General features: G+C 44.3%; 1 protein-coding gene across 1 annotated transcript; it reads right to left on the bottom strand.

The window, feature by feature from the left end:
• Positions 1 to 4,460: 4,460 nt before the first annotated feature.
• MGC83062 (protein) lies at positions 4,461 to 17,280 on the bottom strand. Its single transcript, NM_001093361.1, is given in 5 exon segments — positions 4,461 to 5,321; positions 7,039 to 7,236; positions 7,786 to 7,982; positions 9,259 to 9,381; positions 17,247 to 17,280. Coding segments are annotated over 4 exon segments (687 nt in total). The 5' UTR covers positions 9,377 to 9,381; positions 17,247 to 17,280; the 3' UTR covers positions 4,461 to 5,147.
• Between the last annotated feature and the right edge of the window lie 374 nt (positions 17,281 to 17,654).

The following is a 17,654-nucleotide window of genomic DNA, read 5'->3' as shown; positions in this document are numbered from 1 at the left end:
TCAATTTGGAGTTGTTTGAACCTTTCCGGATATTCGAGCGTTTTTTGGAGAAAAAACTCGAATTGAGTTTTTAAAATTCCAATCGAATTCGAATTTTCGGGACGATTTAATTCATCGGGGTTGGAAAAATTCAATTTTTCTTAAATAAATTTCGATTGGTTGAATTTCGAGTTCATGGGAGTTTTTAAAAACTCCCATGAATTCTAAATTCGACGTGGATAAATGTGCCTGAGTGTGTTCTGAAATAAGGAGCATTATTATTATCTATGAGCATCATATTATCTATGAAAGATGAGAGAAGAGTTAACCCACTTACCTGTAGGGAGCAGGCATGCTGGTCACAAAGATACTGGGGATGCACCGAATCCAGGATTCGGCCTTTTTCAGCAGGATTCGGCTGAACCGAACCCTAATTTGCATATGTATATTAGGGGTGGGGAGGGAAATCGGGTGACTTTGTCACAAAACAAGGAAGTAAAAAATGTTTCCCCTTCCCACCCCTAATTTGCATATGCAAATTAGAGTTTGGATTCGGCCAAATCTTTCGCGAAGGATTAGGGGGTTTGGCGGAATCCAAAATAGTGGATTCGGTGCATCCCTAAAAGATACAAGGTTATATGCAGCTATTCAGAAAGAGTGAACAAACACAGCGCGGAAATGGTTCCACATCTTTAATTTCAAAACACAGCCCCCCCCCACCGAACCTAAAACTTTTCCTCTGACCATAATGCAGATGTGAAACAGTCAAATCCTGCAGAATAGGAATGGAAAACTATGTACAAAGGCAAATTGCTATTTACAGAGGTGTACCCCAGATTGGCCACACACTGTACAGTAAGGGAGTTAGCACACTGGCAGATTCGGGGAGATTTATTCGCCTGATTTCGGGGAGATTTCGTTGCCCGAAGTTGAAACTTCGGGCGACTTCGGAAATCGATGCGCCGCGAGTGCATTGGCGCTTTCTCATTATAGCAGGGGGAAGGCAGTTCGGGGAGATTGTCGCCCCGCAGAAGAGGCGATTAGTCGCCAGGCGACTAGATCTCCCTGAATCTGCCCATGTGCTAGCTCCCTAAATGATTTGTGGCAGTTACAGGCTTAAAGGAGAAGTCAACCTGTACGGGGAAAAAACCCTTCCCCCCTCCTCTGTGTAGGCCCCCCCCGGCAAAGGGGGGCCTACCCAGGGGAGGGTTTTTTCACCCGTACAGGTTGACTTCTCCATTAATGCAACTCTTCAGGTTATTGGGTGCCTGCAAATGGCTGACATCAATGGTGGGCCTGTATCCTGACTCAAAGACGCCATAAGGAAAGGAGGGGGGTTAACTGACCTCACTTCATGCTTCAAGGGGAACTATCTTGAAAATTTAAATTTAATATAAGCTTCAGCATACTGAAAAAAGAAACTTTCCAAATATAATCAATTAAAGAATTCTGTACTGTTTCTGAAGTAATCATGTTCATCTTCACTATCCCTCTCTCAGCATCTGTTTCTCTTCATTCTGTCTTCACACAGGAGTTGGGTGTCAGATAGTCATTGACAGTTAGATCCAATATATCTTATAGGGGGCTCCTTTTGCCTAGAAGATGTATTAGAGCTCACTATTAAAATCACCAGACATCATGTCTCTCTACATGCAGAATAAGTGCAAAAGGCAGTTATTTTGTTAGATTTTGTTTTGTTTCAGCTACTAGGAAAGGAATCCCCCTATAAGATATATTGGATCTAACTGTCAATGACTATCTGACACACAACTCCTGAATGAAGACAGAATAAAGAGAAACGGGTGCTGAGAGAGGGATAGTGAAGATAAACTTGATTATTTCAGAAACAATGCAGAATATTTAATTGATTGTATTTAGAAAGTTTCTTATTTCAGTATGCTGAAGCTTATATTACATTTTCGCGATAGTTCCTCTTTTAGCTAGGGAGGTCCAATCTGCTGCTGACTGCACTTGAGCTTTAGGAGTTCAATAACTGGTGCAGCAGACAAACTGCAGAGAAGTAAGTCTCATAAGCAGCTCTGTACTGTAGGTATAGCACTATATCGAGCATCCTAGCTGGGACCCCTCACCAAAAAATACCAAGCCTGGGCCATAAGAGTCTCACAGAACCGAAATCAGTCATGTATAGAAAAGAGCAATAGCCAGACTTTATTGGCCCAAGAACATGTCCAACGTTTGATTCTGGTTCTGTAATCAGAACTTCCCTATGGGTTATGTGAAAAATATGGTGGCCCAGCAGTGACAGGGCATGCACCGGGCCACCTATAAGCATCAGAGGATCTGCAAGGTATGGGGTCTATTAAAAATAATGTCATAAACTTCTTTATCTAGGATCTTATACAGCAATTTAAAGCAAAACTATACCCCTAAAATGAATACTTGAGCAACAGATAGTTTATATCAAATTAAGCGGCAAATTAAAGAATCTTATCAAACTGCAATATATATTTAATTAATATTGCCCTTTTACATCTCTTGCCTTGAACCACCGTTTTGTGATGGTCTGTGTGCTGCCTTTAGAGACCACCTGACCAGAAATACTACAGCTCTAACTGTAACAGGAAGAAGTGTGGAAGCAAAAGACACAACTCTGTCTGTTAATTGGCTCATGTGACCTAACATGTATGGTTTGTTGGTATGTTTGTGTGCACAGTGAATCATACGATCCCAGGGGGGCGGCCCTTATTTTTTAAAATGGCAATTTTCTATTTATGATTACCCAATGGCACATACTACTAAAAAAGTATATTATTATGAAAATGGTTTATTCACATGAAGCAGGGTTTGACATATGAGCTGTTTTATGCAATTTCTTTTTATAAAGACTTACGTTGTTTGAGGGGTATAGGCGCCCCTTATTTTTTTAAAATGGCAATTTTCTATTTACGATTCCCCAATGGCACATACTAATAAAAAGTATATTATTATGAAAATGGTTTATTTACATGAAGCAGGGTTTGACATATGAGGTGTTTTAAGCAATATATTTTTATAGAGACTTACGTTGTTTGAGGGGTATAGTTTTCCTTCAAAGGCAGGAGTACATTTTGCATGTTAAGAGACTCTTATTGCAATGTCAGATTAAAAAATACTGCATAAGAAACTTCGGTCGACTACGGAAAGCGCCGCGAGTGCATTGGCGCTTTCTCATTATAGCAGGCAGAAGGCAGTTCGGGGAGATTGTCGCCCCGCAGAAGAGGTGATTAGTCGCCAGGCGACTAAATCTCCCCGAATCCGCCCATATGCTAAAGCCCTAAGGCAGCTCCCTTGCAGGTGTAATACATGCAGGACCCCAGCGGGTGGGGCTACATGTTTATTTACAAAGTCTCTATGATCCTTAGTAACGGATAAATTACATTATTCGTTTGTTGTCCTTTTTAGAAGATCCATGTAAACAAACAACATAAGTTTATTTTGATTAAACAGCAGTAACTAACAATGGGGGTCATTTCACTATATAGGGTCAATCTTTCATACAATGTGTAACTTTGATGCTAAAGATTAGCACTGAAAGCCTTGTAAGTGCCCCCCAGTAAGACCTGTAGGGCAACTGTAAACTGAATATCCACAAAAGTAAATGGAGGCAAATTAGACACTAGTATGAGTGGCTAACACTAAAGAACAATGTTTATATAATGCCCCAGTCTCAACATGCACAGGGGGAAGGGGCTCAGGTTGCATTGCCCCTCTGCTGGAAAGGAAAACAGGCCGTCTTAAAGGAGAATTCAACCCGTAATAATAAAAAGAAAACCCTCCCTCCTCCCCTCAGCCTACCCCCCCCCCCCCTGTTCAAATGCACCTAATTTTTTACTCATCCCTCCGAGCAGATTCTGGCCTCGGAATTCACGGGTGCCATCTTCTTTCTTCGGTCATTTTCTGAAGTTTCAGCGCATGCGCAGTTGGAGTAAATTTCCGGTCCCGATCTATTTTCATGACTTTCTGCGAATGCACAGTTGTTCGGGACCGGAAATTTACTCCAAATGCGCATGCGTCGAAAATGGCGGCAAGACACGAAGATTACCGCAGAAGAAGGCGGCTGCCGTGAACTCCGAGGCCAGAATCTGCATGGAGAGGTGAGTAAAAAATTAGGAGCATTTGCCCGGAGGGGCAGGTAGGCTGGGGGGAGGAGAGGTCTACCCAGGGTAGGGTTTTTTTTATTACGGGTTGAATTCCCCTTTAAAGGGGAACCATCGCGAAAATGAAGACAGAACAAAGAGAAACAGATCATTCATCTGACACCCAACTCCTGCTTGAAGACAGAATGAAGAGAAGCAGATGCTGAGAGAGGGATAGTGAAGATAAACTTGATTATTTCCAAAACAATGCAGTATTTTCAATTGATTGTATTTAGAAAGTTTCTTACTTCTGTATGAGGAAGCTTGCATTAAATTTTCATTTTTGCGATAGTTCCCCTTTAAGGTGGACCGTGTGTCTCTAGAACATCCATACAATAAAAGGTGTTAACTCTGCCTCTTTAATTAAAATACAACGTACTTCCAAGACAGACAGAAATCCCTTGCAATAAATAAGCAGAGCACACAGCTTATATACCAAGCACAACATTTACCTTTGGATACTGTTCTGTTTAAACAACTGATTTCTCCAACCTGCCAAAGTTCATCTTCATAAACAGATATTAGTCTAATTAACGCTTTGGGTCTAATAAACTGAATTACTCTTGCAGTGCCCAGCCAAGATGTGCAATGCACAGAACTGTGGGGCAAGTGATAAGACATGGGACAGAGTATTTTAGAAAGCAAACAACTGATATAAAAAGGTTCAGCAGAGAGACCCAATTCATAATTGGAGATGTCCCCTACAAACCAATTTAGTAACAACCTGCAAAGAAGTCTGGTGCATAGTTAGACTGCTCACAAATTCCCTTTTAGACCAGCAGGAAGTGCAGCCTAAACAATTGCCCCATGGCACAGTGAGGTGGGAGTAGCCAGCGTAGTAGTGAATACTGAGTGAACCTTACTCTCTGCCTCTTTCCTCCTGTACCAGGAAGGGATGTGAGAGAAAAGTACAAGGAGTAAGAATGTTTCTCCCTGGAGCTGCACACGAAGTACAAATGTTGCAGTCACTGAGAATACAGAGGATGCGCACAGGCAAATATATCCAGGAGTTCCTGTTATGTGAACTGGGAGTTACTTGGGCTCTTCCACTGTTCCTTTGCTGAGGTCGGCCATCTTGGGGTATTTCACTTTCTTCTGGTCCAGTTCGTTCTGAGCCCAGAGGAGCAATTTGAGTAATTTCGCCAGTTTAGGGGTGGACTCGCGGTTCTCATAATCCAGGATGGACTGGTTAACTTCACTCCACACCTGCCAGAGAAGAAGATGTCATTTTACAGATTAAAGATAAAGGAAAGCTACAAAAGCAGTTTATTGTCAATAGATTAGCCACAATAGTGCAATCTATAACATTGTATTTATTCTGCAGACTGCTTTACCATACCTGAGTAAACAGCTCTAGAAGCAAGCAGCTGCCATATTGGCTTGGTGTGACATCACTTCCTGCCTGAGTCTCTTCCTGCTAACACATAGCTCTGGGCTCAGATTACAGCAGGGAGGGGTGGAGGGAGAAAAGGGAGGGAGACAGGAGCAAACTGGGCATGCTCAAGCCCTAGCCCTGGAGGTTTAAGCTGAAAACAGGAAATCTGATAAAGATGCCCATGTTTACACAATAGAACGAAATACATGCTGTGTTTCTTTTGACAGAAGACTTAGAGCAGCATTACTTTAAGGGTTTACTGGTGTATTTATATAGACATTTTTGATAAAGCTTACTTAATTTTAGCCTTTCCTTCTCCTTTAAAGGTACAGTAACAACAACAAAATTAAAGTGTTTTAAAGTAATAAAAATATCATGTAGTGTTGCCCTGCACTGGTAAACCGTAGTAGAGTTTCTGAAGCAAACACAGCAGTTTTACCAGTGCAGGGCAACACTGCATTGTATTTTTATTACTTTAAAACAACTTCATTTTTTGATGTTACTTTTCCTTTCAATGGGGATGGGCTGTAAGATTACCATCTGTGTGGTTGGCTTGCATTATTACAGCTGGTTGGCTTGCATTATTCATAGAAAGCCAAAGCTTCTGAAACTTTGAGAGGTGTTATATTACAGCTTATGCATTTCAATTCTTAGTGGGGGGGGGGGACCGTTACAGTGAGTGGCTTGGACAATTCTTTTTCAGTGGGATTTCCTTTGCCTCTGTTTGAAATACTAAACAGTAGAACTGTATGTATATTACTTCCTTGCCATTTTGCCTTTTATCCCAGGTAAAAATTACTTCTATTGATTTGCTTTCAAATAATAATGCAAGTGCATTCAGCTGGCTTTACAGTTACTGCTCTGATGTGATACTGCCTCCTGCTGGCCCCGGGTGAGCTTCTGACAGCGAGGGTGTTGACATGTCTCTCAGAGCACTATTTTTGACCAAGTGCAGAAAAGGGAATTTTAGTAGCCAATTCAGTCTCTGCCACCAGCAGAATTGAATCCAAGTGTGCATCGGCCACAGTTCATGGAGGGGACAAAAGAAGGGAAAGATTGTGGGGCTGATTTATCACAACGTTTGATGAATTCAATTTTCGAGATTTATCATACTCTGGACCTTTAAGAACTCAAATTCGACTATTTGAGACCTAAAACCCGCCGAATTGTCAATGGGAGAGACGTCCAGGGATCAATTTGGAGTTGTTTGCAGCCTTGCTAACACAGTTTTTTCAGAAAAAAGAAACGAATCGAGCTGTTTAAACTCGATTCTAGTTTTCGGGTTGATCCTATTCAACAGAGTTTAAAAAAAGTTAATTATTTTTAAATAAATTTTGATTGGCCGAATTTCGAGTTCATGGGAGTTAATAAAAAACTCACATGAATTCGAAATTCGACCCTTGATAAATGTGCCTCCCCTGCCAAAGGCAGATTAGGCTGCCAAAGGGAGATTGGCTGGAGACCAGCACAATATACCGACACATGTGGATCAACAAATGATACAGATCTGACAGATGAGTTTGTGGTAGGATATTCTACACTGCTCACCTTTTGTCTCTGCATCATATTAAGCAAGTCGCCAAAGGGAGAGTCCTCTGGGTTGTCAAATGCCAACAGTGCCAGCGTCCGCTCCATCTCAGTCAGGCACTCACGGCTTTCTTCTCCCTGCTCTGCCAGTTGGGTCTGTGCAAACTCCAGAGCTGCCTCTGTCTCCCTTTGTCGGATCAGCTCAATAAGGTGTTGTTGCTGAAAAACACAAAGGTGATGAATGGCACCTTTGATAGATAATAGGACAAACTAGCAGAAAACAACAGTCAGTTCAGCAAACAGCACATTGTATGTGAATCTATCTACCAAGGGGATTGTGCCAAATATACTTGAAGGAACAGTAAAGTGTAAGAATAAAAACTGGGTAAATATCGGTGCAATCTAAGTTAGTCAGCGACTTTAAGGGGGGCCACATGAAACACAACTGTTCAGCGAGTTTGCAATTGATCCTTAGCATGCAGCTAAGATTCAAAAGCAAACAATATGACTCATGTGCCCCCCCCCTTAAGTCAGTGGAAATCAAGGGAGCTGCAAAGCAGGAAGTAGTGTTCTGGCTATTATGTTAGACATCCAGCCACATCTATTCACCCAGTTTTTATTTTTATACTGAACAATTCCTTTAAAAGCAACCTGACACTTGTCTGCGTAAGCACCGTAGCTGGTATCATTTATATGTTACATAAAACAAAATCAGGTAATTGGTCAGAGCCCCAACCCTGTCCTCTGCAACACCCACAGAAATCTGACCTGCAAGTGAAAATACAAGTAGCGATTGGTATCCAACAGCTCAGGGTGAAGGGAATTGATCAGAGCAATAGCTTCCTGGATCTGGCCCTTCAGAATCATCTCTCGGATCTTTATTCTTTCATCCAGGCTCTCCAGATCGACACTAGGTTCGATTCCAGATTCCATCCGAAACTTCTCTGCTGCCTCCTTAAATCCCTCTAAAAAATTTAAAACCATGAGATGAGCAGCCACACAAGAGCAAAGGGTTTGTGTATGAACCTACAGCAGTAACACGTGGCCCACCAGAAAATGCCCTGCCCATGTCTGAAGGTGACTAGTGTAAGTAGGAAACAAGAGTGGCCATTGTTATTGCAGTTGTTAGGAAGACACTGGCAACAGTTCCAGTATTTCCGGTCAAGTTGCTATGTAGCCCTACCTTCTGCCTGGCCTATAAAAAACCAGGCAATACATATGTAAACACAGGCCCCTGTAAATTTTGGATCATTTCTCTAATGCAGGTTGCTCCTGGTGTGGGCAGCCTTGTTGTAACACTGAGAATTGTGCCACAGCTTTCACTGGTTAGCACTCATTGTGCAGATGCTAACCACTAAACAAGCGCGCATCACTAAACATGCCCACCAGCACTGGAAGTGCTATGGTTTCCCCATCCAGAGTGGAGGCTGTATTAGCCTGCACCACTGGTGGGGAAAACGATTTTTGGATGACAGGTGACCTTTAAAATAACAGTTTGGCACATTTATCCATATTCAGAATACTATTCACAGAAACCACATGCTATACACCGCTCACTCAGGAGTTTTCCTAATCAGGTGTATATTCTGTATATAAAAAATTTGTGTGTGATATATTTCTCTATATAATTGGAAATATTTATTTTCAGTTCAAAGGAATTTCAAAACATGATCAAAAGTGGATTACTGGAATATAGCAAGGTGACTTTAATGTTTCAATATATCTGTAACCTTGTTAAGAGCTAAGGGGGCCTGAAGGACAGTAAAGGCCCCCATACACGGGCCGATAAAAGCTGCCGACAGACCGAGTTGGCAGCTTATTGGCTCGTCTGTGGGACCATCCGATGGGCGTCTCTGATCGATATTGATCGGGTAGGGTAAAAAATCCCATTGGATCGCAGCCACATCTGTGTGTTGATGCGGTACCGCGATTCGACCGCCCATACTGCCAACATTCTGATCCAATTGTTGGGCCCTAGGGCCCACGATCGGATCAGCCCAATATCGCCCAATATCGTGGGCATATCGGGGAGAGATCTGCTCATTTGGCAACATCACCAAACGAGCGGATCTCCCTGTGTATGGCCACCTTTAGGGCGAGTGACTAAATTTGTGACCTGGGTACCCCTGGTACTCACATATTTTTATATATCTGAGACCTCATGTGATGTAAGGTCTAGACTCTAGAGATAAAGCAAAATGTCTACATGCAAAAAAATAAAATAAACATTGCCTCTCTAACCTGTAACAAGGTAGTTCATAATTAGGCGATTCATGTCAGCTCTTTGGATGTGCAAGTTGTTCAGTTTCTCCATCCATTCTTCTTTTGTGATCTCCTCGGGCTTCTCTGTGTAACTCATTGTTGCTTTTAAACAAAAAAAAGTTAATTAATCAAGATAAAATGCTGCTTGCTATTTTAGTAATTTCAGTGAGGTTGTGAAAGACATGAGAGATGTGATCAGGAGCACTTGGTAGCAGAAGAAGCATTAGAGACATAGGGGGCACATTTACAAAGGGTCGAATTTCGAAGTGGTAAAACTTCGAAATTCGACCATCGAATTGTAGAAATCGATAGTCTAAGTTTTTTTTTTGGAGTGAATTTAGCCTTTTTTCGATCGAATTCAAATCGTTCGATTGAACGTAGAAATCGTTCGAATCTAACTATTTAATCGATCGATCGAATGATTTTCAAAAAAAAAAACTTTTGACTTCTAAAAACTTAGCCAAATATCAGTCAGGGATCAGTTATGCGGAAACCCGTTATCCAGAAAGTTCCGAATTACGGAATGACCATCTCCCATAGACTCCATTATAATCAAATAATCAAAATTTTTAAATGATTTTCTTTTTCTCTGCAATAATAAAACAGTAGCTTGTACTTGATCCAAACTAAGATATAAATAATCCTTATTGGAAGCAAAATCAGCCTATTGGGTTTATTTAATGTTTGCATGATTTTATAGTAGTCTTAAGGTATGAAGATCCAAATTACGGAAAGACCGTTATCCGAAAAGCCCCAGGTCCCGAGCATTTTGGATAATAGGTCCCGTACCTGTACTGGCTATAGGTTCTAGGAGGTCCCCATAGGCTAACATAGCAATTCGGCAGGATTAAGGTGGCAAAGTCGAAGTTTTATAAAGAGACAGTACTTTGATTTTGGAATGGTTGAATATTCGAAGTTTTTTCAATTCAAATCTAATTTTGGCCTATTCGATGGTCGAAGTACCCAAAAATTACGTCGAAAAATAGATTTTTGTACTTACCGTTAAATCCTTTTCTCTTGTCCTACATTGGGGGACACAGGCACCATGGGGATGAAGATCCTGTTGCTTGGAGAAAGGACACTAAAAGGTTAAAGTGGCTCCTCCTCCTCCTGCTCTGGGCTTCATCCCCGCCTACCTCCTCAATCCTCAGTTTTCTGACCGAAGAAGAGATGACGAGCCCTACCAATTGCCCATGTGAAGAGAAGGAGCTCCTCCCCAATGCAAGCTAAGCACGGTATGAACCACCTGCTGTTTGAAATTGTTGCTATTTGAACAACAAAAATTATATAAGATATTACCTGATCAATATTAACGAACTAATACAGGGAGGGAAGGCCTGTGTCCCCCAATGTAGGACAAGAGAAAAGGATTTAACGGTAAGTACAAAAATCTATTTTTCTCTTGCCTAGATTGGGGGACACAGGCACCATGGGGACGTCCCAAAGCTACCCATGAGGGCGGGACTTTTTACCCCTAGTGTTCAGGGAATAACCACCTGCAACACTTTCCTGCCGAAGCTCGCTTCGGCTGAGGCGATGTATGCACCTTGTAGAATTTGGAAAAGGTGTGTGTGGATGACCACACTGCAGCCCTACAGACCTGTTCTGCTGAAGCCTGGAGGCGAACCACCCAAGAAGTGCTGAGTGAAGAAGTAGAATGAGCTGAACCTGGAAGGGTGTGGCCTTACCTCGTACCTCACAGGCCTTCAAGATTGTTGACCTAATCCATCTTGCATTGGTGGCCTTAGATACCTTAAGGCTTTTCAGTGGTCCTTCTGGTAAGACAAAGAGGTTGTCTAGCTTTCTTCTACTCTTGGTAGCCCTGGTATATGTTCTGAGAGAACGAACCACATCTACATATGTAACTGTTCCAAATATGTCTTTTGTTCAGGACAAAATTAAGAAACCACCAGGTCCTGGTTAAGATGGAACTCCTTAGGAAGAATCCTAGGTAGGTCTCAACACCGCCTTGTCCTTGTAAAAAATCAAAAATGGTGGACGACAAGATAGAGCTGCTAGTTCGGAAACTAGTCTAGCCAAAGTGATGGCTAATAGAAAACTACCTGAAAAGTCAGCAGAGTTAATGGAATTGAGCCAATGGCTCGAACGGTTGCTCCTGCAATACAGAAGGTACCATATTGCGATCCCAGGGAGGGATTGTATGACGGTATGGCGGTATCATCCTCAATGCTCCCTGTAGGAAGGTCTTGATGTTGGGCAGCATTGCAAGCTGCTGCTGCTGAAAAAGGATAGATAAGGCTGATACCTGAACATTCAGTGAGCTGAGTGCCAGCCCTTATTTCTAAACCCTCCTGAAGGAATAACAATAGGCTACTTTCGTCCCAGGACTGTGGGTCTTCGGCTTTAGATTTACACCAGGATATGAATGTCCTCCATACCCTGTGGTAGATGCGTGAGAAGACGGGCTTTCTGGCCCTTAGTAAGGTCGGTATGGCCTTTTTTGGAACTCCTGATCTGGCTAGGATTATGGCTTCAAGTGTCATGCCGTTAAATCCAGCCATGGTGAACTCAGGTGGAGGATCAGTCCCTGAGATAACAGATCCATTCTGTCTGGAAGGTGGAATGGTGCGTCCACTGATGAACTTATGAGCTCTTCGAACCAAGTGTGGTGTGGCCAGTAGGGTGCCACTACAACTGTTCCTACCCTTCTTGATTACACTTGGCAGAAGTGCCAGTGGTGGGAAGACATATGCTAGGTGAAACTGCCACGGAACCACCAGTGTGTCCATGCTAGGGCCAGAGGGTCATTGCTTCTTGTGAAGAACCTCGTAAGCTTGTTGTTGTACCTGGATGCCATTAAGTCTACTTCCGGAGTGCCCCACCTTGCCAGAATCAGTTGAAAAAACCTCTGGGTGTAGGCTCCACTCTCCCTGATCTAAGGTCTCTCGGCTGAGAAAATCTGCTATCCAGTTGCCCACTCCAGGGATATGAACTGCGGAGATAGCTGGTACCGTGTTTTACACCCACAGAAGAATTTGCTGTGCCTCTGCGAGGGCAGCTTGACTCCTTGTGCCTCCTTGGTGGTTGATGTAAGCCAACGCTGTCACATTGCCTGACTGTATTCTTACAGGTAGATCTTGAAGTCTGCCTGACCATTGGAGCAATGACAGGTAGATTGCTCTTAATTCCAGGATGTTGATGGGGAGTAGTTCTTTCTGTGACCAACGTCCCTGTATGGTTAGGTCTCCCAATACTTCTCCCCAACCCTGTAGACTGGCAACTGTTGTGATGACTGTCCACTGGTGATTGGGGAAGGGTTTTCCTGACGGAAGTGTTGTTGGTCAAAGCCACCAACTGATAGAGGTTCAAACTAGATCTGATAGGGGAATCCTGCAGTTTAGGTTCGCTCAGTTCCTCCTCTGGTGTTGAGTAAGGCTCTGCATGGCTCTGGTGTGGAGCTGCGCATATGGAATCGCAGGATGACACTATAGTCCCTAGCACTCTCATGGCAACCTTAAAGGTACCTGATCCATTTTTTGCAGAGATGGCAGGAGCCCCTGCATGGAGGTGATCTTGGATTGGGGAAGGAAGGCTCTTCCCAATGAAGAATTTAGATCAAGCCCTAAATATTCAGTACTCTGGGAAGGTATGAATCGAGAATTTTGGAAGTTTATCTGCCAACCTAACAGCATTAGTGTCTGGAGATGAGTTGTGGCCAGTGCCATGGAACGGGCCTTTACCAGTTGGTCGTCCAGGTATGGTACGACACTCACTCCCTGCAGTCGCAGGTCCTCTAGAGCCGCAGCCATGACCTTTGTGAATAGCCTTTGCGCGGAGGATAGTCTGAAGGGGAGTGCCAGGGATTGCCAATGTTCTCCTGCCACTGAAAAGTGAAGGACCCAGTGGTGGTTGGGATGTATGGGGACATGCAGGTATGCCTCTTTGATGTCGATCACCGCCCTGAAATCCTCTGTGTCCAGGGACATTAGGACTGACTGGATGGATTCCATCTTGAAGTGGTGCTTCTTTACATGGTCGTTTAGTGCCTTTAGGTCTAGCACCAGGTGAAAAGATCCATCCTTTTTGAGTACTATAAACAGGTTTAAGTAGAAACCGAAGCCCCTTTTACCTTTGAGGGACCGCCATTACTACCGCGGAGGCAGTCAGGGCGTTTGGAACCCCATGGAAAGCTGAGTGCCTGGGTTCTGTGGTAGGGAGCCTTGAGATGGAAAATCACCTCGGAGGTAGCTGAGCGAATTCTATGAGATAGAAATGATCTGTAGGACCCAGGGTTCCAGTACTCTATGCCGTCACACCTCCCGAAAGTGACTTAAGCGTCCGCCAAAGGGTTTAGCTTTCAGGGGTGGGCACCTCCTCATGCGGAGGCCGTTTTGTCCCGTGCGGGCTTAGGTGCTGCTCTGCTTCCTGACCAAGAAGTGCTCTGCCTTGACTGGAATCTGGGGCGGGTCGGAGCTTGTTGCTTTTCATGTTAGGACCTCTGGCTCTGTAGCTTGAGAATTTTCCTTCTCTGTTCAGCACCAAAAAGTTTTTTTTTTTTTTTTTTCCCCGAGAATGGGAAACCAAGCAGAGACCACTTCAAGGTAAGATCTGTTGACCAGTTTTTTAGCCAAAGGAAACGTCTGGCTGCAATGGATTATGCCGAAGCCCATGTGACGAGCTTAGCCGCGTCCAGGACTGCTACGCAAATTTATATATTTGTGTCCGCTATCGGAGCTAGAAAGAGGTTGGGCCACCTGTTCCACCCAAACTTCCATTGACCTGGATACCCATGGGGTGGCAATAATAGGTCGGAGAGTTCTGCCTGCTGCTGTAAAAATCGACTTGCAGAAACCCTCAAGACGTTTGTCGATAGGATCGTTAAAGGAAGCCGCATCGACTACTGGAATGGTGGTGGTCTTTGACAATTTAGAGACGGGTGGGTCCACTGCTGGGGTTGAAGACCAAGGTCTGTAAAGTAAAAGGATAAGTTTGAGTAAAGCGATGGAAAATTGGACTCTATGGTCTGGCGTTTTCCATTGTGCTTTAACAATGTCGCCCAGCTGTTCATAGGCTGGAAAGACACAAGAAGACTTCTTTTGCCTCTTGAAAATGTTATTGGTTTGCTAAAGGTGGGGTGTGCCTGAATCAGGCTCTCGACCTCTCATTCTGATCTAGGGGTATCCTGATCCTATTCATCTGCGGATAGGATCTGTCCCTCTTCCCAATGCCTCTTCCTGTTCATCAGGCAAAACAGGTGGGGAAAGGGGAGGTCGCTTTGTGACCGACTGCTGAGTGACCGGTCTGTGAGGCTCTGTAGATAGGTGCTGTAGGACGGTATCTAGAGTCTCTGGAATTCTGGCTAGGTTTTGTAGACCCACTAGAGATAGAGCGCACACCATTCAGAATCCAAGCTCGTTTGATTAGCCGTAGCTGTCGCAGAGCTGGCTGGTAGGGCTGTGTGGGATTGTAATTGTGCAGTGACTGCTGCAGTCTTACAGGCTTCACATATTGGCTCAGCCAAAACACTAGCAAATTTAGGTCTGCAAGTAGCCCATGCCAAATACTAAATTGCATTGGTGGTACATGCAGTTGCCTGCTTGGGAAGGGACTGGTCATCTGCCCTGCCCGTCATGGCTATACTATGTAGTGCAACCCAGTAAGTAAGATATTGGGGAATATTAGGAGAGTCCAGAGGAGTGAACCACTTCTCCCTTAGAGTGCAATCTGTGGAGACAGAGGGAAGTAGTGAAAAACCCCACAGTAGGTCCCATAGAGAGAGGGAAGTGTTAATCCCCTAGAGAAAGAGTAAGGGAAGTGTAACTACCTATTCACCAAGGTAGGAAGGAATGGTACCTTGTTCTTCTCTGTGAGAGACAGTGAGGCTGGAAACGCTCAGTACTGGAGAGAGAGATGCGGATCCAAAATGGCCGCCAGAGAGGTTTCCCGGGCTTTGGTATAGTACCTTAGTAAGATGGCGCCCGTGAGGCGCGTGTGCAGCGACTCGTGCACAATGAAATAGACGCATCGCCAGATGGTGGCGCGAAAGATCGCTGGGAATGGCACTGAGTTACCAATGCGGGGACTACTTTTAGTGCTGTTGTCCCATTATGATCTACATATATAAAAGCATTGTTAGAATTCTGTTCCATGGAAAATATGACTTAATATTGATTCATGAGAAAATGTATATTGTAACCTTAACATAAATATCAAATAAAAGGCATGAAACAGGAGGGTGATTTAGACAAACTGTGTGTTGACAGTGTCTTTATATCTACTGATGACCAGCTAAAGGTCTACTGGTAGATCCCATCTACCTTTTGGACATCCCTGGCCTAGGGAAATCTTTGTCAGAGAATAGCAGTGAAAGTGAAACTAAATGCCTAGGAAAATCTGTGTGAGAGAATAGCAGTGAAAGTGAAACTAAATGCCTAGGAAAATCTGTGTGAGAGAATAGCAGTGAAAGTGAAACTAAATGACTTTCTGCAGAGCTGACAGGCAGCATGTAATGGGGGGAGGGAGGAGGGAATTGACTTACCTCCTTGTGCCAGCCAGGAATGCTCAATAAAAGACATACCCTCCGTCGTGGCTACTGGTGCAGCCTCCGGAGAGCGGGAACCAGTGCCCAGGGTAGTGTGGGGGGGAGCTCCCCAGCCTGCAGCCTCCGTAGAGCGGGAAGGCTATAGAGCATCTTCAGATCAGAAGTCCTTGGCTGGAGGGGTTCTGGAAGAGAAACACTGACCCCTAGTAGTGGCATGATACTGAATAAATCTGTACCATTGCTCCCAGCCACGAAGTGTCCATCCTCCTTCTGAGGACACTAAAAGAAAACTGGGGATTGAGGAGGTAGGCGGGGATGAAGCCCAGAGCAGGAGGAGGAGGAGCCACTTTAACCTTTTAGTGTCCTTTCTCCAAGCAACAGGATCTTCATCCCCATGGTGCCTGTGTCCCCCAATCTAGGCAAGAGAAATTCTGAGTTTTTGAATTTGAAAATTCACTTTGAATTCACTTCGACCCTTTGTAAATGGGCCCCATAGTATACAAAGGGTTCAAATAGGGTCACTTGTTTGAGACAGAGCATGTGGAACACAGAAATAAAGGAGGCTCAGTGGCTATGGTAAGAAGCAGCATTGGGGTCCTTGGTTGGTAGCTAGTCATCAGGGGTTGGGAAGGATGGGCACAGGGCTGGAGTCGTATGCAATCGAGTTAGGCTGATTCGGATGGAAAAGACTTTATTAGGGACAAAGGTTTGGGGGAGGGGAGGATTTATTATGGACACAGGGTTTGTGACATAATGAGCACAGGGTTAGAATGCGGTATTTGTGGAACTAGGAGGGGAAACTTTATTATGGACACAGGGTTTGTGACATAATGAGCACAGGGTTAGAATGAGGTATTTGTGGAACTAAGAGGGGAAACTTTATTATGGACACAGGGTTTGGGAAATAATGAGCACAGGGTTAGAATGAGGTATTTGTGGAACTAGGAGGGGAAACTTTATTATGGACACAGGGTTTGGGAAATAATGAGCACAGGGTTAGAATGAGGTATTTGTGGAACTAGGAGGGGAGGATTTATTAGAGACACAGGATTTGGGGAGATGAATGGAGAGGTACTGGGATGAGGGATGTTTTACAAGGGACACGGGGCTGGAATATTAAATGTGTGGCACAGGAATACGGGTAGGGGTACGTGGGCAGGGAGGCTTTATTGCGGACACAGGACTTGGGGAGACGATGAGCAATGAGACGGAGGGTGAGTGTGACACAGGAGTGGTGAGCTATTATTTTGGGATAGCGAGCGCTGAAGAGAAGCATAGGAATTGAAAACCCCTGGTGGGCAAGGGGCCCGAAGCAATATTTTGTGTCCAGGTTGGTTGGAAAAGGAAGACCAAGCAGTTACTGAAACAGACTCCTAAATGGGGGCGCTGAGACCCAAATGGGATAGAAGCCACCCCAGGGCACTGCTTTAGGAGGGACACTATTTACCCGGTAACTAACACATACCAGCTTCCGGCGGCTGCGTCACCGGCGAACCGAGTTCTCTGCCCGGGTCACCTGATGGCTTCTCGCGAGAGCACCAACGCGATTGGCAGTGTTTACTTTGCGTAGTACGCATGCGCAGAGAGACATGAGAGGCGGGGAGTGTAGAGATCAAAGGGGTGAATGTTATAGCGTCAATGGATGATATAATTGTATTTCTGTGGCCGCTGAACGTGTTCATTGTACGAGATTTATCTCACTATAGTGTCCTGCGTGTAAATTGCGCGTGTGGCCTTACTGAGCGAGATCCCATGAGCGCGCCTCCCTCCCTCTCTCTCTCTCTCTCCAGAGCTTAGTTCTATTGGGGCAATATTATATGTCCCATTTGTACTTGACTGCTCCTGGGTATTACTCCATCATATTCACATAAAA

The sequence above is a fragment of the Xenopus laevis genome, chromosome 9_10S (assembly GCF_017654675.1).
Source record: "Xenopus laevis strain J_2021 chromosome 9_10S, Xenopus_laevis_v10.1, whole genome shotgun sequence".
In the NCBI taxonomy this organism is placed as follows: Eukaryota; Metazoa; Chordata; class Amphibia; order Anura; family Pipidae; genus Xenopus; species Xenopus laevis.
The sequence above is the reverse complement of the archived record's forward strand: the minus strand, read 5'-3'. Positions and strand labels throughout refer to the sequence as shown.